This window comes from Rhinopithecus bieti, unplaced genomic scaffold (assembly GCF_001698545.2).
Source record: "Rhinopithecus bieti isolate Rb0 unplaced genomic scaffold, ASM169854v2 scaffold_23276, whole genome shotgun sequence".
Classification (NCBI taxonomy): domain Eukaryota; kingdom Metazoa; phylum Chordata; class Mammalia; order Primates; family Cercopithecidae; genus Rhinopithecus; species Rhinopithecus bieti.
Window position 1 is genome coordinate 1398414 of NW_016810868.1, and position 17838 is coordinate 1416251.

The following is a 17838-nucleotide window of genomic DNA, read 5'->3' on the forward strand; positions in this document are numbered from 1 at the left end:
GACCCTATATCAAAAAAAAAAAAAAAAAAAAAATCAAATCAACTTCAGAATCCTTTTTTTCTCCTGCTGGTCCCTTGATCTTGGGTTTTGTTTTCTTTTTTTTTCTGCTTAATTTCAGAATCTTAAATGTTGGCTGAAATAAGCTGACTAAGTGATTCACCTGGAAAACCTTTAGGATTCATCTAAGAAACGCTAAGAAGCCCTGTACTTAACCTCATGGTAAACCTCCTCTTTTACTAAATGGGATGTGAGCACAATCTCTGTTCTAAGCCTCTTTTAGAAAATACCATGCAGAAAACACAGAGCTCGATTTGAGGCCCTGAGCCCTTCTTACCCTGATTCAATTTGACTCCTTCACTTTCCTGCAAAATATGGAGTCATTTTCTTACATTTCCATACCAAGAGGAGCTTATGATTTATCTCAGATGCACGAAGGTTTAACTCCTAAGCAGGCCCTCTCACGGTGCCAGCACATCTCCTACGGGGCCCACTATAAGGGCCCAGCCGCCTCCCCACCCTGACAGCCTGTGCTGCAGCTGGTATAGCCATGCCCTGCTTCTCTCCCACTCTGCACCCTGCAAAGATTTCCTATCCTCAGCCGCTTCAGACTACTTGGTGGCGAGGCAGGTAAAAACCAAGGTGACCTCAAGAAAATGGCTGCTCCCCCAAAGGAGGCAGAAGGAGGAAGTGAAGATGAGGAAATGTCAGAAGATGAAGAAGATGATGGCTGTGGAGAAGAGGCTGTCACACCTCAGGAGAAAGGCAAGAAGGCTGCTGCAACCCCAGCCAAGAAGGTGGCAGTTTCCCCAACAAAAAGGCTGCAGGTGCCACACCCACCAAGAAAGCAACTGTCACTCCAGGCAGAGCAGTCGCCACACCTGGCAAGAAGGAAGCCATACCAGGCAAAGCATTGGCAGCAGCTCCTGGCAAGAAGAGGGCACCCCAGCCGAGGGGGCAAAGAACAGCAAGAACACCAAGAAGGAAGACAGCGATGAGGAGGAGGATGACTCTGAACCAGCAGTGATGAAGGCAGCAACGGGTGCCCCTGCCTCAGGGGATGACAACGAGGACGATGAGGATGATGCTGAGGAAGATGGCTCTGAAGCAGCAGTTATGGAGACAGCAGCAGCCAAAGGAAAGAAAAGCTTCTACGAAAGCTGTTCTTGTGAAAGCCAGGAGGATGGCTGAGAATGAAGACGAAGAGGACGATGAGGACAAGGACGAGAGTGACGAGGACAAGGACGAGGGTGACGATGATGAATTGGATGAAGTGATGAAGATGACGAAGAGAAGGAAGTGTCTGTCAAAGAAGCACCCGGAAAATGAAGGAAATGACCAAACAGCAGCTTCTGAAGCCAAGAAACAGAAAGTGGAAAGTGCAAAGCATAGAATCAACCGCGTCTTTTTTTTTTTTTTGAGACAGGGTCTCACTCTCTCGCCCAGGTTGGAGTGCAGCGGCACGATCTTGGCTCACTGCAACCTTCACCTCCCAGGCTCAAGTGATTCTCCTGCCTTAGCCTCCTGAGTAGCTGGGATTACAGGCGGTTACCACTACCACCTGGCTACTTTTTGTATTTTTAGTAGAGACGGGATTTCACCATGTGGCCAGGCTGGAGCACCTTTCAATCTCTGTTGGAAACCTCCACTTTAACAAGTCTGTCCTGAGTTAGAAACTAGTATCCACGGGCCAGGCCCAGTGGCTCACGCCTGGAATCCCAGCACTTTGGGAGGCCGAAGTGGGCGGATCACAAGCCTGGCCAACATGGTGAAACCCCGTCTCTACTAAAAACACAAAAAATTAGCTGGGCGTGGTGGCAGGCGCCTGTAGTCCCAGCTACTCAGGAGGCTGAGGCAGGAGAATGGCGTGAACCTGGGAGGCGGAGCTGAGATCGCGCCACTGCACTGCAGCCTGGGCGACAGAGCGAGACTCCATCTCAAAAAAAAAAAAAAAAAAAAAAAAAAAGAAGTGTTTGAAGATGCTGTGGAGATCAGATTAGTTAGCAAGGATGGGAAGTGTAAAGGGACTGCTTATATGGAGGTTAAGACAGAAGGTGATGCAGAGAAAACTTCTAAAGAAACTCAGGGAACAGAGATTGATGGCCGATCTATTTCCCTGCGCTGTGATGGAGAGAAAGGTCAGAATCGAGACTCTACAGTGATGCAAAGAACAGCACTTGGAGTGGTGAATCAAAAACTCTGGTTTAAGCAACCTCTCCTACAGTGCAACAGAAGACACTCTTCAGGAAGTATCTGAGAAGGCAGCTTTTATGAAAATGCCTCAGAACCAAAAAGGCAAATCTAAAGGGTGTGCATGCATTGACAGAGTTTGCTTCATTTGAAGATGATAAAATGGCTTTAAATTCCTATAATAAAAGGGAAATTGGGGGCAGAGCAAACAGGCTGGAGTTGCAAGGATCACCTATTGCCAGAAGCCGGCCGTCTAAAATTGTCTGTCAAAGGTCTGACGACACCACTGAAGAGACTTCAGTCATTCGACAGCTTTGTTGGGCAAGGGTAGTCAACAACTAGGAAACCGGATGATCCAAAGGCTTTGGCTCTATAAATGTCAACAGTGAGGAGGATGCCAAACCTGCCAAGGAGGCCACGGAAGATGGTGAAATTGAGGGAAGCAAAGTAACTTGGACTAGGCCAAACCTAAGGGCAAAGGTGGTGATGGAGCTAGAGGAGGCTTTGGAGGATGAGGTAGTGGCAGAAGCCGGGAAGGCTTTGGAGGGTGAGGCAGCTTCTGAGGACGCAGCAGTGACCACAAGCCACAAGTAAAGAAGACAAAGTTTGAACAGCTTCTGTCCCTCTGTCTTTCCTACTCCCATTTGAAAGAAAGGATGCTGGGGTTTTTACTCTGTTACCTGATCAATGACAGAGCCTTCTGAGGACATTCCAAGACTGTCTACAGTCCTGTGGTCTCCTTGGAAATTTGTATAGATAACATTTCAAGGGTAATACCTTCCTTGTTGGTTTTGACTGGATATTCATATAAACTTTTCTTTTTTTCTTTTTGTTTTTTAAGACGAAGTCTCACTCTATCGCCCAGGCCAGAGTGCAGTGGTGCAATCTTCGCTTGCGGCAACCTCCGCCTCCCGGGTTCAAGTGATTCTCCTGCCTCAGTCTCCCGAGTAGCTGGAGATTATAGGCATGCGCCACCACGCCCGGCTAATTTTGCATTTTTAGTAGAGATGAGTTTCACCATGTTGGCCAGGCTGGTCTTGAACTCCTGACTTCATGTAATCCGCCTGCCTCAGCCTCCCAAAGTGCTGGGATTACAGGTGTGAGCCACCGCGCTCGGCCTGCTAAGTCCCATTTCTAAATTCGCACCAATGTCTACTTGGAGAGGACTCTGGCTTTCGAGTTCCTGGGCCCAGCCGGTATCAGAGCTGCGCAATAATGCTCAACTCAGGAGCAACGCGACAGAAAAATTCGGCACCAAATAAGCTGATATTTTGTGTCCAATCACAGTAGAAAGGGACAGACCAATTCAGGCAACAATCTTTCTTCCAAATAATTTCAAATAATTTTCCAAATAATTTTATATGCAAATAATTTCAAAATTGTGTAAACCAAAATTAAAATCCCAAGGCCTGCCAACCATCTGAATGGACTTCCTCTTCTAGGCCAGGGCCGTCCAAATTTCATCTGAAAGACTGGTTCAGGCCATTATGGGAAGAGGGGAGTCAGACATGCCTCATTATGGCCTCCTCCCTTCTAGAATTCAGGAAAAGCTCACCAGCATTTAACATCAATGCTGACTGTAAGTCTGATAAGAAACATAATCTGGCTGGGCGCAGTGGCTCACACTTGTAATCCCAGCACTTTGGGAGGCCAGGGGGTTCAGATTGCTTGAGCAGAGGGGTTTGAACCCAGCTGGGCAATGTGGTGAAACCCTGTCTCTCTGAAAAATACCAAAATTAGCTGGGTGTGGCGGTGCAAATTTTTTTTTTTTTTTTTTGAGACAGGGTCTGACTCTGTCACCCAGACTGGAGTGCCGTGGTGCAATCTCGGCTTGCTATAACCTCCACCTCTTGGGCTCAAGTGATTTTCCCGCCTCAGCCTCCTGAGTAGCTGGGATTACAGGCACCTACCATCACACTCGGTTAATTTTTATAGTTTTAGTAGAGACGCGGTTTCGACATGTTGGCCAGGCTGGTCTTGAACTCCTGACCTCAGGTAGTCCACCTGCCTCGGCCTCCCAATGTGCTGAAATTACAGGCATGAGCCACTGGCAAAAAAAATTTTTTTTAAACCTACCTCTGACCTGGAAGCTCCCACTTCAAGTTGTCCCGCCTTTGTGGACCAAATCAATGTATATTTTAAATGTATTTGATTAATGTCTCACATCTAAAATGTATAAAACCAAGCTGTGCCCTCCAACGTGGGCACATGTCCTCAGAGTCGCCTGAGGGCTATGTCATGGGCCATGGTCACTCATATTCAGCTCAAAAATAAATCTCTTCAAATATTTGACAGAGTTTGACTTTTTTTTTTTTTAATCAACTATAGCCCAATGTCTCATTCGCATTTTCATTCTAAAACCGATGGGTGTCCTGGGCCTCTGCCAGGCCGCTAGTGACTCTGAGCAAATGCAGGGCCCAGGAGGAGGGCCCAGACTCCTGGAAACCGGCAGCAATTCCTGGAAACGCTCACCCCCAAAACCCTCAACTCTGTCTTGCTCACACTGCTGGTCTGTTACCCTCTGTAAAATATTTGAGAAAATAAATACTAGAAGGCCAGGCACAGTGACTCACGCCTATAATCCCAGCACTTTGGGAGGCCGAGGCAGGAGGATCACGAGGTCACGGGGTCAGGAGATAGAGACCATCCTGGCTAACACGGTGAAACCCCGTCTCTATTAAAAATACAAAAAATTAGCCGGGTGTGGTGGTGGGCACCTGTAGTCCCAGCTACTCAGGAGGCTGAGGCAGGAGAATGGTGTGAACCCCGGAAGGAGAGCTCGCAGTGAGCCGAGATCACACCACCGCACTCCAGCCTGGGCGACAGAGCGAGACTCCATCTCAAAAAAAAAAAAAAAAAAAAAAAAGGGAAGAAAAGAAATACTAGAAACTTTCTAACACAGAAACTCAAAAGTTTTAAAACTGCATGTTATTCAACTATAAAGACGACATCTTTCTAAAATGTAATTTAGGTACAAATCCAAATTTCTCTCAGTCTCACCACCTTTCATTCAGTTCTAGGAGATCATAACCTGTTCTCCAAGTACTGGAGACTGGCTTTTCTCCTCTGGAAGGACCCCATTGCCCTTTTTAGTCACACTCGCCCAGGACCACGCAGGGGTGGTCCTGGTGTGTAAGGTGGACCTCGCCCAGGACCCTTGGGGAGCCTTTTCAGAAGGTGAACAGTTTCCGGGTCCACGCCTAATTTCCCAGGGACTAATACTGAGCTTAGCCAATATTACAAGCAATAAAATTAAATAAAGGATCCAAATGCAGAGCATAAAGACTTGCGTAAACTCAGTATTTTAACTCAATATTCTCTTCTCCGAATGCCAGATACAAAGTTTCAATTATAACACATTTAAAATGAGCTTTTATTTTTATTCAAAATGTGCCGCTTTATTTTCCTTACCAGACAGCAGAGCACTAAGCAGGTTCCAGTCACGTGACTTCTTCAGCGGGCCCCCAGGCTTCCACAGGAGTCCGGGAGCTCCGGCCAGAGGAATCCTGAGATTGCAAATAGTCAAGCCTTCTCCCCAGCCACAAGTCCCTTTGATGCTTGGGTTACTGAACACAAACACAATGGATAATTTGTCTTCAACATAATCCATTTCTGTTCCTAAACGTGTTAGCTGCGCTTTCTTTCCGATGAGCACTCTGACTCCAATTTGAACTTCATCAAAATCTCCTTTGTCTTCGTATGCTCTAGAGTATAAGAAAGGCCCATACGGCCCCTGGTTCGGACACCAACTTATTTTTTTAAATTTTTTTTTTGTATTTTTAGTAGAGACGGGGTTTCACTATGTCGGCTAAGCTGGTCTCGAACTCCTGACCTCGTGATCCGCCCGCCTCGGCCTCCCAAAGTGCTGGGATTACAGGTATGAGCCACCGTGCCCGGCCCGGACACCAACTTTCATACCTAGATGCTCAGACTTATCTTTAAGAAGTTGTTTCATCTTGCTTACTGCTGAAGTTGTCAGGGTGAGGGCGGCCCAAGTGGTCTGCAGCTTCCTCTTGCTCACAGGCCAGACAGTGGCCGGGACTAAGAAAGGCAACATCTTCACTGTCCTCCTGGACTAACTCCAGTCCCTACGGCCAAGAACTACGGCCCATCTCCGTGGACACGGCAGGAGAACTCATGAACTTGTTTTTAAACCTGCACAAGAGTCTTTCTGATCATTAGTTCTTAAAATCCTACATTACCATAGAAATATCAGGGAGACGATAAGGCTCCCCTTAAAGTGACCAAAAAACTGGACAGGCGTAGTGTCCTAAAATCTCATAGAAACATACGGAAATGGCTAAGAGGGAAACAATGCCAAAGCAGGGAACCACATAAAAGCGTTTAAAAACTACTGGGAAAGAGCCTGCAAAACGGAACAACTCAAAAGAGGTCGAGGACAATTTACATAATTTATAACAAAGGAATGGAACGTCCCAGGCGCTCAGGTCCGTAAATGACTCCTTAGGAGGAATGAGCTGTCTCCTACAATCGCAAGTCAGCCCGTGCCTTCTGGAGCTTTTCTAGATACGTCCCTTACAAATGCTTCCTTAAAAAAAAAAAAAACCAAAAAGACGAGAATGTGTGGCGTAGCTATTATGCCTTCCAACTCAGTAGGAAGTCAACAAAGAAAAATCCCGTTGAAAGCGCTAAGGCCGGCAGGTTTCCCCGCACCTCCTCCAGGTGAGCGGTGCCTGGGGCTGGCCACCGTGGAGAGTCGGGGACGTGGCGCCCCGGGTCAGCGGGCCCTGCTTGGCGTTATGTAATCACCCCCGAGCCGGGCAGCCCCGCCAATCCCGGCGCCGCCGACCCGCTCCACTGCACAGCGCGGCGGGAGCGACACGCGGCAGGCGAACGCGGCTGGGAAACGACCCCCGGCTCCGGTGACGCGAGGACCCGGCCCCGGCCCGGCCTCTCCTCGCGTCCCCTGGCCCGCGCCCCAGCTCCCGAAGCCCCCGGCGGGTCCAGCGCACCCCACAACCGGCGAGCAGACGAGACCGACAGCCACCACCGCGCGGCGCTCCGGGCAGGGCCTGGGCTCGGGGACCCGCGCGGCGCTCCCGCGCCCACCCTGGCCCGCCGTACTCACTGTTGTACTGCACCCCCTTGGCGAAGCGCCTCTGCAACGCCTGGTTCATGGACTGCAGCCCGGCGGGGATGTTCTTGTCCCGGCCCGGGGCCTGCTCCGACCCCACTAGCTTCTTCAGGGCGGAAAACATCTTCCCGCTTGGACGTCCCAGCCCGGGCGCGGCCGGCGAGCTCAGCGGCGGCGGGGAAGGGGTGCGACTCGCACCATGTCCCGGCGGCCCCGGTCCCCCCGGAGGCCGGAGCCGGCGCGGTCAGAGACCGGGGCGCAGCCTCGAGCGACGACTCGGGAACCTCAGCGGCGGCTGCTCCGCTCCGGCCCCCGCGCATCCTGCGCGCCCTCTCCGGCCGTCAGGCCGCCCACTTGGCGCCGGCTCCGGACGCGAGGGGCGCGCGGCTACAGGGCGTCGCGAGGGCCATGGGGCACGGTGCGCGCGGCCGGCGCATGCGCAGGCGGTTCTGGCGCGCAGTTCCCGGTCCGGGCCGCCTCCTTCCTTAGAACCTCTCCGAGAATCCTGCGTGCCCAGTGCGCCTCTCTGAGACCCCGGTCGCCCCAGCGTCCGCAGCAGTCCTGGAAAAATGTTTATTTGTGTAACAAAGCAGGGAGCGGGGCGGCGTGGCTACTTCTTCTTCTTCTTGGCCGCCTTGAGCTTCGCATCGATCAGCCGCTGCGCCTGCCTCTTGATCTCGGCGCGCGAAGGGACGTAGCTATGGTCCACGTCGGCGAACTGGAAGGTGTCTGCGGGCGGAGGCAGCGGCTTGCACACGGGGCTAGCTCACCCAGGCACAGCCGCCCGACCCGCCTATCACCCCCGCCCTCTACAGACCCGGGCCAGGTGCCTTGCCCCAGGGACAGCCCCAGTGTGCCGGGAGGACTCAGCGCAGCCCATCCTCAGCGGCTCACACTGCCCTGCTTAGCCTTTCCCGCGGAAACCCCAGTGGAGGCTCTGGCCCAGGCCTTCCCCGCCCTCCTCCCTGCTCCAGCCCTGGTGCCTCTCCTGCGGGCCTGTCTGGCATGTCATGCTTCCTCCTTTCGGAGAAATTAATAAGGTATTTCAGTGGCTTTAGCCTCCCCATGGCATCACTAAGTCACCTCCATCAATTGAAGTCCTGCAGGTACAACTGATGCACCCTGTAGCCCCGCTGTCCCTCCAGGATATCCCGGTGGGATGGGAGCCAGCGCCACCCCGACCTCTGTTCCAGCCACCCGCCTGCAGCCCGAGCCCCAGCTCCGGAGCCTGTACCGATCATATCCTCCTCCCGGTCCTCAAAGCTGATCCTGGTGTTGTACTTCTCCTTCAGAGTCGAGGACTCCAGGGCATCTCTCACCTTTGTGTCGCCCTGCAGGGCAAAGCCCCCTTCAGCCGTGCAGACACTCTGAACGGGGGGCTGTCAGCTTTGAGGGGACGTGGGCTGTGCAGGTTCCTCCCAGCCCGGGGCTACCTCCTCGGTCCTGGACACCATCTGCACTCTGTCAGCCAGGTGTGTGAGCTTCCCCTCGCAGTACGCCAGCTTGCTGTTCAAATCGAGGGTGTCGGAGGGCACCACTTCCTTCTGTAGGCCGGGAGGAGGGTCTCATCTCCCCTCTGGCCCTGCCCAGGGACCCTATGTGTGGCAGCTCCGCCTCACTCCCCGTACCTGGGTCGCAGGCAAGGTGATGCCCATTAGCCGGACATAGAGGTTGTCGATGCCCGTCTGGATGGTCAGCAGCAGCTTCTGGCCCTTGGTCATGTTGCTGTGCGCGAGCTGGAGCCTCTCTTCTTCCTCTTTTAGCATGTCTGTCATCTTCTTCTCAATGGACTTGAAGCTGCAGAAGGCAATAGGGACACAGCAGTGAGGGGCACAGGCCCGAGGGCCATGGTGGGCCACCCAGGAGCCTGGTCTTGAGTTGGGTTCTGTGCTAGAGTCAGGGACTCAGAAGCTCGGGTGTGTGCAAGTCCCCCGGCCCCTCTGTGGGACACACAGGCTTGTTGGCAGTGGGTACACTCCCAGCTCCCAGTCTGGCTGCAGCCCAGGGGCCTTCATGAGACCGTGGTGGGTGACCCGCAGCCCCGGAAGCCCGGGGCACCTGATGGAGCTAGGCTGCTGGCGGAACTTGAGCACGGCCTCCTCCAGCTCCAGCTGCTTCACCAGGGCCTTCAGCTGCAGCCGCCGCTCCTCACAGTCCTCCATCTGCAGCTCCAGGTTCTCCTCCGTGTTCCTCTGGGCCAGGAAGCGGCCAGCGATGTCCTGGCCATTCCAGGGGAGAGAGAAGCAGGTATGGGCCAGGAAGGTGGGCAGAGGGGGCTTCACAGAACTGGTTTCTTCTGGGCCCCTCCCAGAGGCTAGTGCACTTTCTCTGCACTCATTCACAAGTGTGATCACAGCTCACTGCAGCCTCAACCTCCCAGACTCAAGCGACCCTCCCACCTCAGCCTCCTGAGTAGCTGGGACCACAGGTGTGTGCTACCACACTCAGCAGGGGTGAAACGCTTTGTGGGTGTCATTGCACACGACCCTCATGGCAGGCAGAGAGAGTAAATAACCTCGTGTAGAGATAAGGGGATCATCACTGAGGGACACTGTGTCACTCAAGTCACTTGTCTGACAGTGGACAAGCTTGTGTCAGGGCAGTGGTTGGGAACTCAAGGCCTGATGATAATAAATGCAGATGGGATTAAGATAAAAGGATTTGGGGCGGCCGAGGGGGCTGCCACTTTGTGTGTCCATTCCAGAGCACCTGCAGACCCCAGCCCAGCTCAGCCACCCTCCTGCCATGCTCTGGGAGTGCCAGGGGCATTACCCAGATGTGAGAGGCTCAGCCACCCTCCTGCCATGCTCCGGGAGCGCCAGGGGCATTACCCAGATGTGAGAGGCTCAGCCACCCTCCTGCCGTGCCCTGGGAGTGCCAGGGAGCATTACATAGATGTGAGAGGCTCAGCCACCCTCCTGCCATGCTCCGGGAGCGCCAGGGGCATTACCCAGACGTGAGAGCACCGTACAGCACTTTTGACCTTCTCCACCACAGCAGTCACGCCCGCCTGGTATTCCATTTCCGCTGTGGAGGTCTCTTGTCTCCTTACTGGCAGAGCAGAAGGGAGGGGCAGTCAGCATGCAGGGATGGCTCAGGGGCTCTGTGTAAGACCATCAGACACCTCTGTACCTACCCAGCTGTTGCGGAGGCCACCCAAGGTACGGGCGTCCTTCAGAGGTGCCTGCTCCCCTACCTGCTCCCTCCTCAGTCCAGCCCTGCAGGGACCCCCCAGGCAGCCCCAGAGCAGAGGCGGACCCGGAATAGCATGGCACTGTGGGCCCAGTGGTACTTCTCAGAGGCAGCTTAGGGGTCAGGTTGCTCATCCTCTGCCGTCACTGGGGACCGGGCCCTTGGGTGCTGGGGCCAGCATCTCTGAGGCCACATTTGGCTGCAGGCTCTCAGCCTCTCGGGGGGAGAGGCAGGGACCTGTCCTTCCCTTCACCCTGGCGACTGCATGTCACACCTGGCCTCAGGCTGACCTGATCCCTTGGCCCGAGCCAGTGCCGACCTCTCCTTGGGACCCTGGCTGGGGGGCAGGTAGGGAGCTGAGCGCTTACATTTCAGGGTCTCCATGCTCATCAGGTTGGAGGGGAAGTCCAAGTCCATCTGGCCCTGATGGGAGGTGGGAGCGGGGAAGGGATGAGACATCCTTGGCAGGGAGTGGGCCCAAGTGGTGGCCCTGAGCCTGTGTCCACCCCGCTGTTGTGGGGACGGGCAGCTGGCTGGGCCCTGGCCTGGGGCTCACCCGGCGGTACTTCTCGCTGGTCTCCTTCGTGTGGATCTTGTCGATCAGCTTCTTCTGCTGGTTGAGCCGGTTCTCCCTTGCCCTGCGCTCCTCGATGAAGGACGCCTCCCTTTGCCTCATGTTCCTCTGGGGACACGTGGGTGGGCACAGGGTTGGGGAGCTGTCTCAACAAGGCCCCTCATGGCACTAAAGCCAGCGGGCAGTTGGCCATCCTCACCTTACTAGACTTCGGAACTGCATCCCCGGCCATTGGCCACACTGTCTTCCTAAACCACTCATGGCCATGCCCGTGGCCCCTCAGCTCAGGACCCTCCTTGCCCATGCCTGTCAGAGCATGTGCCAGCCCAGACACTCTGCTGCCCTCCAGCCTCTGGCCCCTAGCTGCCTCCTGGCCAGGTCCATGTAGAACTCACAGAAGTGGATTCAGCCTGCCTGAAAACAGATTCATCCTTTTCCCCAAAACCTGGCCTCTTCCAGCATGCCCTTGAGTAACTAAAACCACCATTTGTCCACCCTTGCTCATGCATCCCAGACACTGCTCTCACCCTCGCCACTCAACGTTGCCAGTGCTTAGTGGGGTTGCCTCTTGAGGACTTCTCGGCTCCGTCACTCCTGGCCACCCCTTCACCACCCCAGGCCTGCCTAGGTGATCAACGCTTCCGCTCTGGCACCTTCCAGTCCCCGCAGCCTGAGCGCACCCTTTCTGAAGCACAGACCTGGGCACATCTTCCCTCCACCTCCTCCCAGGGCTCCAGGTCAGTCCTTGGGCCCCCGGCCCAGCCACCTCCATGGACTCCTGGGGCCTGTGCCTCTGCAGCCTTCGCTGCCCTGGCCACACACTGCTGCCTGTATCACGCCCCTCCCGGCCCAGGGCCTTTGCCCAAGTTGTACCTCCTCCTCCCTAGCCTTGGCCACCCCCGACCTTTGCGGGTTCACTCCCTCAGCCCAGCTCGAGCACTGCCTCCCTGGAAAGCCATCTGCTACCCCACCTCTCTCTGCCAAGCTGACTTAGGGCTGTGTGGCGTTTCTTCATGGACTATTGGATGAGTGCCACCCACTTCAGGAGGATGGGGCCTGCCTGTCCCGGTCCCTGCTGTATACCCAGAGCCTTGCAGGGGCCTTGGCACCGACTGGGTGAATTGGTGACCCCCGCCCTGGCCCAGCTAATTCTCCCTCTTCTCTACTTCATGGCTCCTGTGCCTGGTGGAACCTGCTCTGTCCAGTGGGTGAGCAGAGCAGGCTGTCCGGGCTGGCCACTGGATCCTTCCAGGGATTGTAGGCAGTGTGGGCGTGGGGGTCTCCTGAGGGTCCCTGGCCAGGAAGACACAAGAGAGCCAGCCCTGGAGGGCCCCCAGCCCTGGGCCCTGAGCTCACCTTGACCTCATCCGTGATCATCATGGCGTCTTGGGACATGATCTTCATATCCGACAGCTCCGCGCAGTAGTTGACCACGAGGTTCTGCAACTTGTCCAGCTCGATGGGGTATCCTGCCAGCACCTGCGTTAAATGAGGTTCTCTTGTGGCCCCTAGAGTGGGCTGCAGTTGTCCCCAGCTTTCATCTCCAGACTACGAGCCCTGAGAACAGTGACAGCTTCTGCTCTGTGGCCCTGGTCACCTCCCCCACTCCCCACTGGGCACAAAGCGGATGAAAGGAAGTGTTTCACAGGGAGTGGGCAGTGCTGGGCTGGTGCACTCTTCCACCACCTAGGGTCCAGCAAGCCAGAGACACTGAAAGAGTTTGTGATGAAATGGTCTGCAGAAAAGGCTAACTCCGAAACCCAGGGAGGTTTGGGGCAGCTTTGCTTTGAAGTGAAGCAGAGGGGCTCAAGACGTGGGCTAGGCCGGGCGCAGTGGCTCAAGCCTGTAATCCCAGCACTTTGGGAGGTCGAGACAGGCGGATCACGAGGTCAGGAGATCGAGACCATCCTGGCTAACACGGTGAAACCCCTCTCTACTAAAAAATACAAAAAACTAGCTGGGCGAGGTGGCGGGCGCCTGTAGTCCCAGCTACTCGGGAGGCTGAGGCAGGAAAATGGCGTAAACCCGGGAGGCGGAGCTTGCAGTGAGCTGAGATCTGGCCACTGCACTCCAGCCCGGGCGACAGAGCGAGACTTTGTCTCAAAAAAAAAAAAAAAAAAAAAAAAAAAATGGGCCGGGGGGCAGAGAGGATTCTAGGCCAAGGCAGCTTCTGACCAGCTAGCTTGGCTGTGTGACACTGGGAAAATTACTTAACCTCTCTGACTGTCCCCATTTGTAAGATGATGGCGCGTTCAGCAGCTTGCTGTCAGGACGAATTGAGAGTGTGAAAGGAATTATTTAGCCCAGAACCAGGTACATATGTGCTCAGGATGGCTTTGCTATAGTATTTTGTTTTCAGTAACTACAAATATAGGCCGGGCGCGGTGGCTCACGCCTGTAATCTCAACACTGGGAGGCTAAGGCGGGCGGATAATGAGGTCAGAAGTTCGAGACCAGCCTGGCCAACATAGTGAAACCCTGTCTCTACTAAAAATACAAAAAATTAGCTGGGCATGGTAGTGGGTGCCTGTAATCCTAGCTACTCAGGAGGCTGAGGCAGGAGAATCGCTTGAACCCAGGAGGCGGAGGTTGCAGTGAGCCGAGATCGCACCACTGCACACCAGCTGGGGCAACAGTGTGAAACTCCATCTCAAAAAAACAAAACCACAAGTGTAGAATCTTCATTTTTAAAAATATGGATGACTATGGGAATTATTGTTTGTTTTTTCCATTGTTCTGAGACTGCATCTTGCTCTATCAGCCAGGCTGGAGGGCAATGGTGCAATCTCGGCTCGCAACAACTTCTGCCTCCTGGGTTCAAGTGATTCTCGTGCCTCAGCCTCTCGGGTAGCTGGCATTACAGACGTGCACCACCATGCCCGGCTAATTTTTGTATTTTTAGTAGAGATGGGGCTCCACCATGTTGGCCAGGCTGGTCTGGAACTCCTGACCTCAAGTGATCCACCTGCCTTGGTCTCCCAAAGTGCTGGGATTACAGGCATAAGCCACCATGCCCAGGCCAGGAATAATTATTTTTTAAGTGTGTATGTTCTAAAGAGAAGAAGGCGCTACCAGGGGCACAGAAAGCACCCAGGTGAAGGAGGGGCATGGACAGGGGTGGGGAGAGGGGTGGGCCCAGGAAGGATAGAGGGGCAGGGCTTCCAGGTGAGCCAATAGGATCAGGGGCCAAAGCAAGAGGGACAAGCAGAGGATGGAGCTGAGAGCCACCTGGACTGGGACCACAGCAGGAAAGAGCTGCGATGCCACCTCATCCACCACTCTCCTAAAGTGCACTGCTGTCACCTTCCCGGAGCATGGTTCCCCAGAGCTCCCCTCTGCCCAGTCTTAGGGTGAGGGTGTTTAGGGAGCTTCGCCTGCCCCCTTTTGCAGCTGGCTCTCGGCCCCGTCCACAGGTTGCTCCTCTTAGCATCTCCTGTGCTCTCGTTCCCCATCTACAGTCCATCTGGAGCAGGTTCTGCTTTGTGGCAGCCCGAGGGGCGGTGTTCAGCCTCCCATGAAGGGGGTCTTCCCTCACAGTCGGACTGCTGGCTGCCCTTGGCCTCGTCTGCAGGGAACAGGGCGGGTGGGCTGGCTGGGAGGGCAGCAAGCCGTGCTTACAGGCCCAGCGGACCCTCAAAGGTGCAAGGACTTTCTGAGGGTGCAGGACCTGTTTCTGACTCTCAGAGGCCCAGGCAATGAGAAAATGACGGGCAAGATACAAACAATACTAAATCATTTGATACATGCAAGAAAGTCCGAAGAATTCTGATACACCCCACGATATGCTGTTTTGGAATAGCTAAAAATGAAGTTTAAAAAAACGTTTTCCACATGCCTTGGCGTCCTGCGTAGCCGGTGCTCCAGCAGAGCTCCCTCTCTGGCGGGTGCAGGGTGGCTCCGCCCCAGGACGCTCCCGCCCCTCCCAGATCCCAGCCCCGGGCCCCCGCCCTCCCCGGGCCGCTGGGCTCACTGTCTTCAGATAATCCAGCAGGTCCAAATACAGCAGGTGGATGTTCTGGCTGGTGATGATCTTGATCGTTGTCTTCTCGATGTTGTTCTCCAGCTGGCGGATGATCTGGGGCGGACCGAGGGCGCAGTGAGAGGGCGTAGGGACCGGCCGCCGGATGGTGTCGGGGCTGGGCTTTCTCCAGAGGGGGTCGTGCTCTCTTAGCCCCGCCCCTCCATTGAGCCCTCCCCAGTGGACCCGCCCCTCCCGCGAGTCCCGTCCCCCAGTGGCTCCGCCCCTCCCGTGAGCCCGGCCCCAGCGGACCCCGCCCCGCCCTCCCAGCCCCGCCTCTCCACCTGCAGCAGCCGCAGCTCCTCCTTGCTGGCGTCCGGCTGGCTCCGCAGGCTGGCCAGCTCCAGCTGCATGCTCTCCAGCTTCTGCCCGCGCCGCCGCACCAGGTGGATCAGTAGGTTGTGCATGTTCACGCGGTCGAAGACGTACTTGCGCAGCTTCTCCCGCGCTACCTGGGTCGGGAAGGGCACCGCCCGCTCGTGGTTGCGCAGGGGGCCGCCATGGAGCTCGCCAGCAGGTGGGCCGGTGGAGGCTCATGGCAACCCCCACAGGGACCCTGGGGCTGGGCACCTGCTCCGTCCCTTGTCGGCTCCGCAACATCTAGTGGGCGGGGTGCGCTGGCAGGGGTGGGGAGGGTTGGGTCTCGAGGCCCCTCCTGCCTGGTTACCTCCATGGTACTGCGGCAGTGCGCCAGTCGCAAAGGCAAGTTTTTCCCGCAGGCCTTGGAGATGGTCCACTGGTCATACTGCGGAGCGGCGGCGGCTGAGCTAGGGCGGGCCCTTTGCTCACCCGCAGCCGCTGGCCCCTCCAGGCATTCTCCCCAGGGCCTCTTGTATCCCATGCTAGCCCAGTAGCGAGACCCCTGCTCTCACGAGGAGCAGGGAGCCACGGGACTTCATCCTGGCCATCCAAGTTCAGAGGCGACGTGGTGGAGGGGTGTGCAGAGGAGGGCTCAGGTGTCCCCTAGCTGGCCGGAGAGCTAGAGGGGGCCCCTGCTGCAGGATGTGGGCTCACAGAAGCCAAGCCCTCCGGGGTGGGTGGTGGGGAACCTGCCCATCGGATGCTGGGGTGACTGGAGCCCAGGGCACGGGTCCTAGCAGAGCCCCTCCTCACATGCCCCCTGGATCCAGAAAGATTGGGGTGGAGGGGAGAGGAGGTGCCCGCCCTCCGAGTGTGTGTGTGTCCTCAGCTCCTGCCCTGCTTCCCAGGCAGAGGGGAGGGGCGGCATTTGTGCACCTTCTTGGCCAAAGCCCAGTCCTGGGCCCCGCGGCGGATGTTGCTGCGCAGGAGGGCCAGCGTGGCCTTGTTCTGGTCGGTATTCTCTTTCACTCCCTGGATCTGGAGTGCCCGACACTGCTCTGTGGGCAGGTGGAGGGGACACAGTGGCCAGGATTGGGCCAAGGGCCTGGCCTGAAATCCCCCGGGGGAGGCTCGCATCAGGGAGGCCCCAGGGTCCAGGGGGACGCCACCTCCATGGCCAAGATCCCTCCTCCCGCCCTGTCCTTGGGGACACCGCTCCACTGCCCAGCAGCAGCTGTCTGAAGGGCTCTCAGTGGACAGGTGCGGGGAGGTGGACGAGTGGGGAGGGTGAGGCAAAGGAGAGGGATGGCAGGGTCCTTTGGTCCCTTCTGGATCTGCTGCCCATGGAAGTAGGCGGGTGTTTTCCTGTCCCTTCTGGCTTTGGAGCCCGTGTTGCTCTTATGCTCACAAGTCACCTGGAAGCCCCACTCTGATTCAGTCCCTCCATGCAGGTGCCTTTGATCCCTTCTCCCAGCTCTGTCAGGGAGTGGGCAGTAAGGGGTCTGTTTGCTCCTCCATGTCCTGGATTGTCCTGGTATTAAAACTAAAAGTCCTAGGCCGGGCGCGGTGGCTCATGCCTGTAATATCAGCACTTTGGGAGGCCGAGGTGGGCGGATCACCTGAAGTCAGGAGTTCGAGACCAGCCTGGCCAACATGGTAAAACCCCATCTCTACTAAAAATCCAAAACTAGCTGGGCGTGGTGGTGTATGTCTGTAGTCCTAGCTACTCAGGAGGCTGAGGCAGAATTGTTTGAACCCGGGAGGTGGAGGTTGCAGTGAGCTGAGATTACACTACTGCACACCACCTGGAAGACAGAACGAGACTCTGTCTCAAAAAAATAAATAAGCCGGGCATGGTGGCTCATGCCTGTAATCCCAGCACTTTGGGAGGCTGAGGTGGATGGATCACCTGAGGTCAGGAGTTTGAGACCAGCCTGGCCAAGATGGTGAAACCCAGTCTCTACTAAAAATACAAAAATTAGCCGGGCGTGGTGGTGGGCGCCTGTAATCCCAGCTACTTGGGAAGCTGAGGCAGGAGAATCACTTGAACCCGGGAGGCAGAGGTTGCCGTGTGCTGACATTGCACCATTGCACTCCAGCCTGGGCGACAGAGTGAGACTCCATCTCAAAATAAATAAATAAATAAATAGGCCGGGTGCGGTGGCTCAAGCCTGTAATCCCAGCACTTTGGGAGGCCGAGACGGGCGGATCACGAGGTCAGGAGATCGAGACCATCCTGGCTAACACGGTGAAACCCCGTCTCTACTAAAAATACAAAAAAAAAAACTAGCTGGGCAAGGTGGCGGCGCCTGTAGTCCCAGCTACTCGGGAGGCTGAGGCAGGAGAATGGCGTGAACCCGGGAGGCGGAGCTTGCAGTGAGCTGAGATCTGGCCACTGCACTCCAGTCTGGGTGACAGAGCGAGACTCCGTCTCAAAAAAAATAAAAATAAATAAATAAATAAATAAATAAA

At 55.6% G+C, this 17838-nt stretch overlaps 2 protein-coding genes across 4 annotated transcripts in view; both read right to left on the reverse strand.

Moving 5' to 3' along the window:
• Positions 1 to 7655, reverse strand: part of RABL6 (RAB, member RAS oncogene family like 6) — a 34946-nt gene extending 27291 nt beyond the window's left edge. For both annotated transcript variants that reach the window (XM_017893081.1, XM_017893079.1), the window contains exon 1: positions 7277 to 7655. In XM_017893081.1, coding sequence (XP_017748570.1) covers positions 7277 to 7406 — 130 coding nt within the window. In that variant the 5' untranslated portion in view covers positions 7407 to 7655. The remainder of the gene's footprint in view (positions 1 to 7276) is intronic.
• A 186-nt stretch (positions 7656 to 7841) lies between these two features.
• Positions 7842 to 17838, reverse strand: part of CCDC183 (coiled-coil domain containing 183) — a 12691-nt gene continuing 2694 nt past the window's right edge. The window contains exons 2-14 of one of the 2 annotated variants that reach the window (XM_017893082.1): positions 16303 to 16424; positions 15734 to 15811; positions 15351 to 15518; positions 15019 to 15123; positions 12405 to 12527; positions 11031 to 11156; positions 10843 to 10897; positions 10233 to 10333; positions 9341 to 9501; positions 8911 to 9079; positions 8716 to 8826; positions 8517 to 8613; positions 7842 to 8011 (exon numbers count right to left, since the gene is read on the reverse strand). In XM_017893082.1, the coding sequence (XP_017748571.1) occupies positions 7893 to 8011; positions 8517 to 8613; positions 8716 to 8826; positions 8911 to 9079; positions 9341 to 9501; positions 10233 to 10333; positions 10843 to 10897; positions 11031 to 11156; positions 12405 to 12527; positions 15019 to 15123; positions 15351 to 15518; positions 15734 to 15811; positions 16303 to 16424 (1535 nt within the window). In that variant the 3' untranslated portion in view covers positions 7842 to 7892. The remainder of the gene's footprint in view (positions 8012 to 8516; positions 8614 to 8715; positions 8827 to 8910; positions 9080 to 9340; positions 9502 to 10232; positions 10334 to 10842; positions 10898 to 11030; positions 11157 to 12404; positions 12528 to 15018; positions 15124 to 15350; positions 15519 to 15733; positions 15812 to 16302; positions 16425 to 17838) is intronic. The other variant, XR_001889393.1, reaches the window with a different exon arrangement.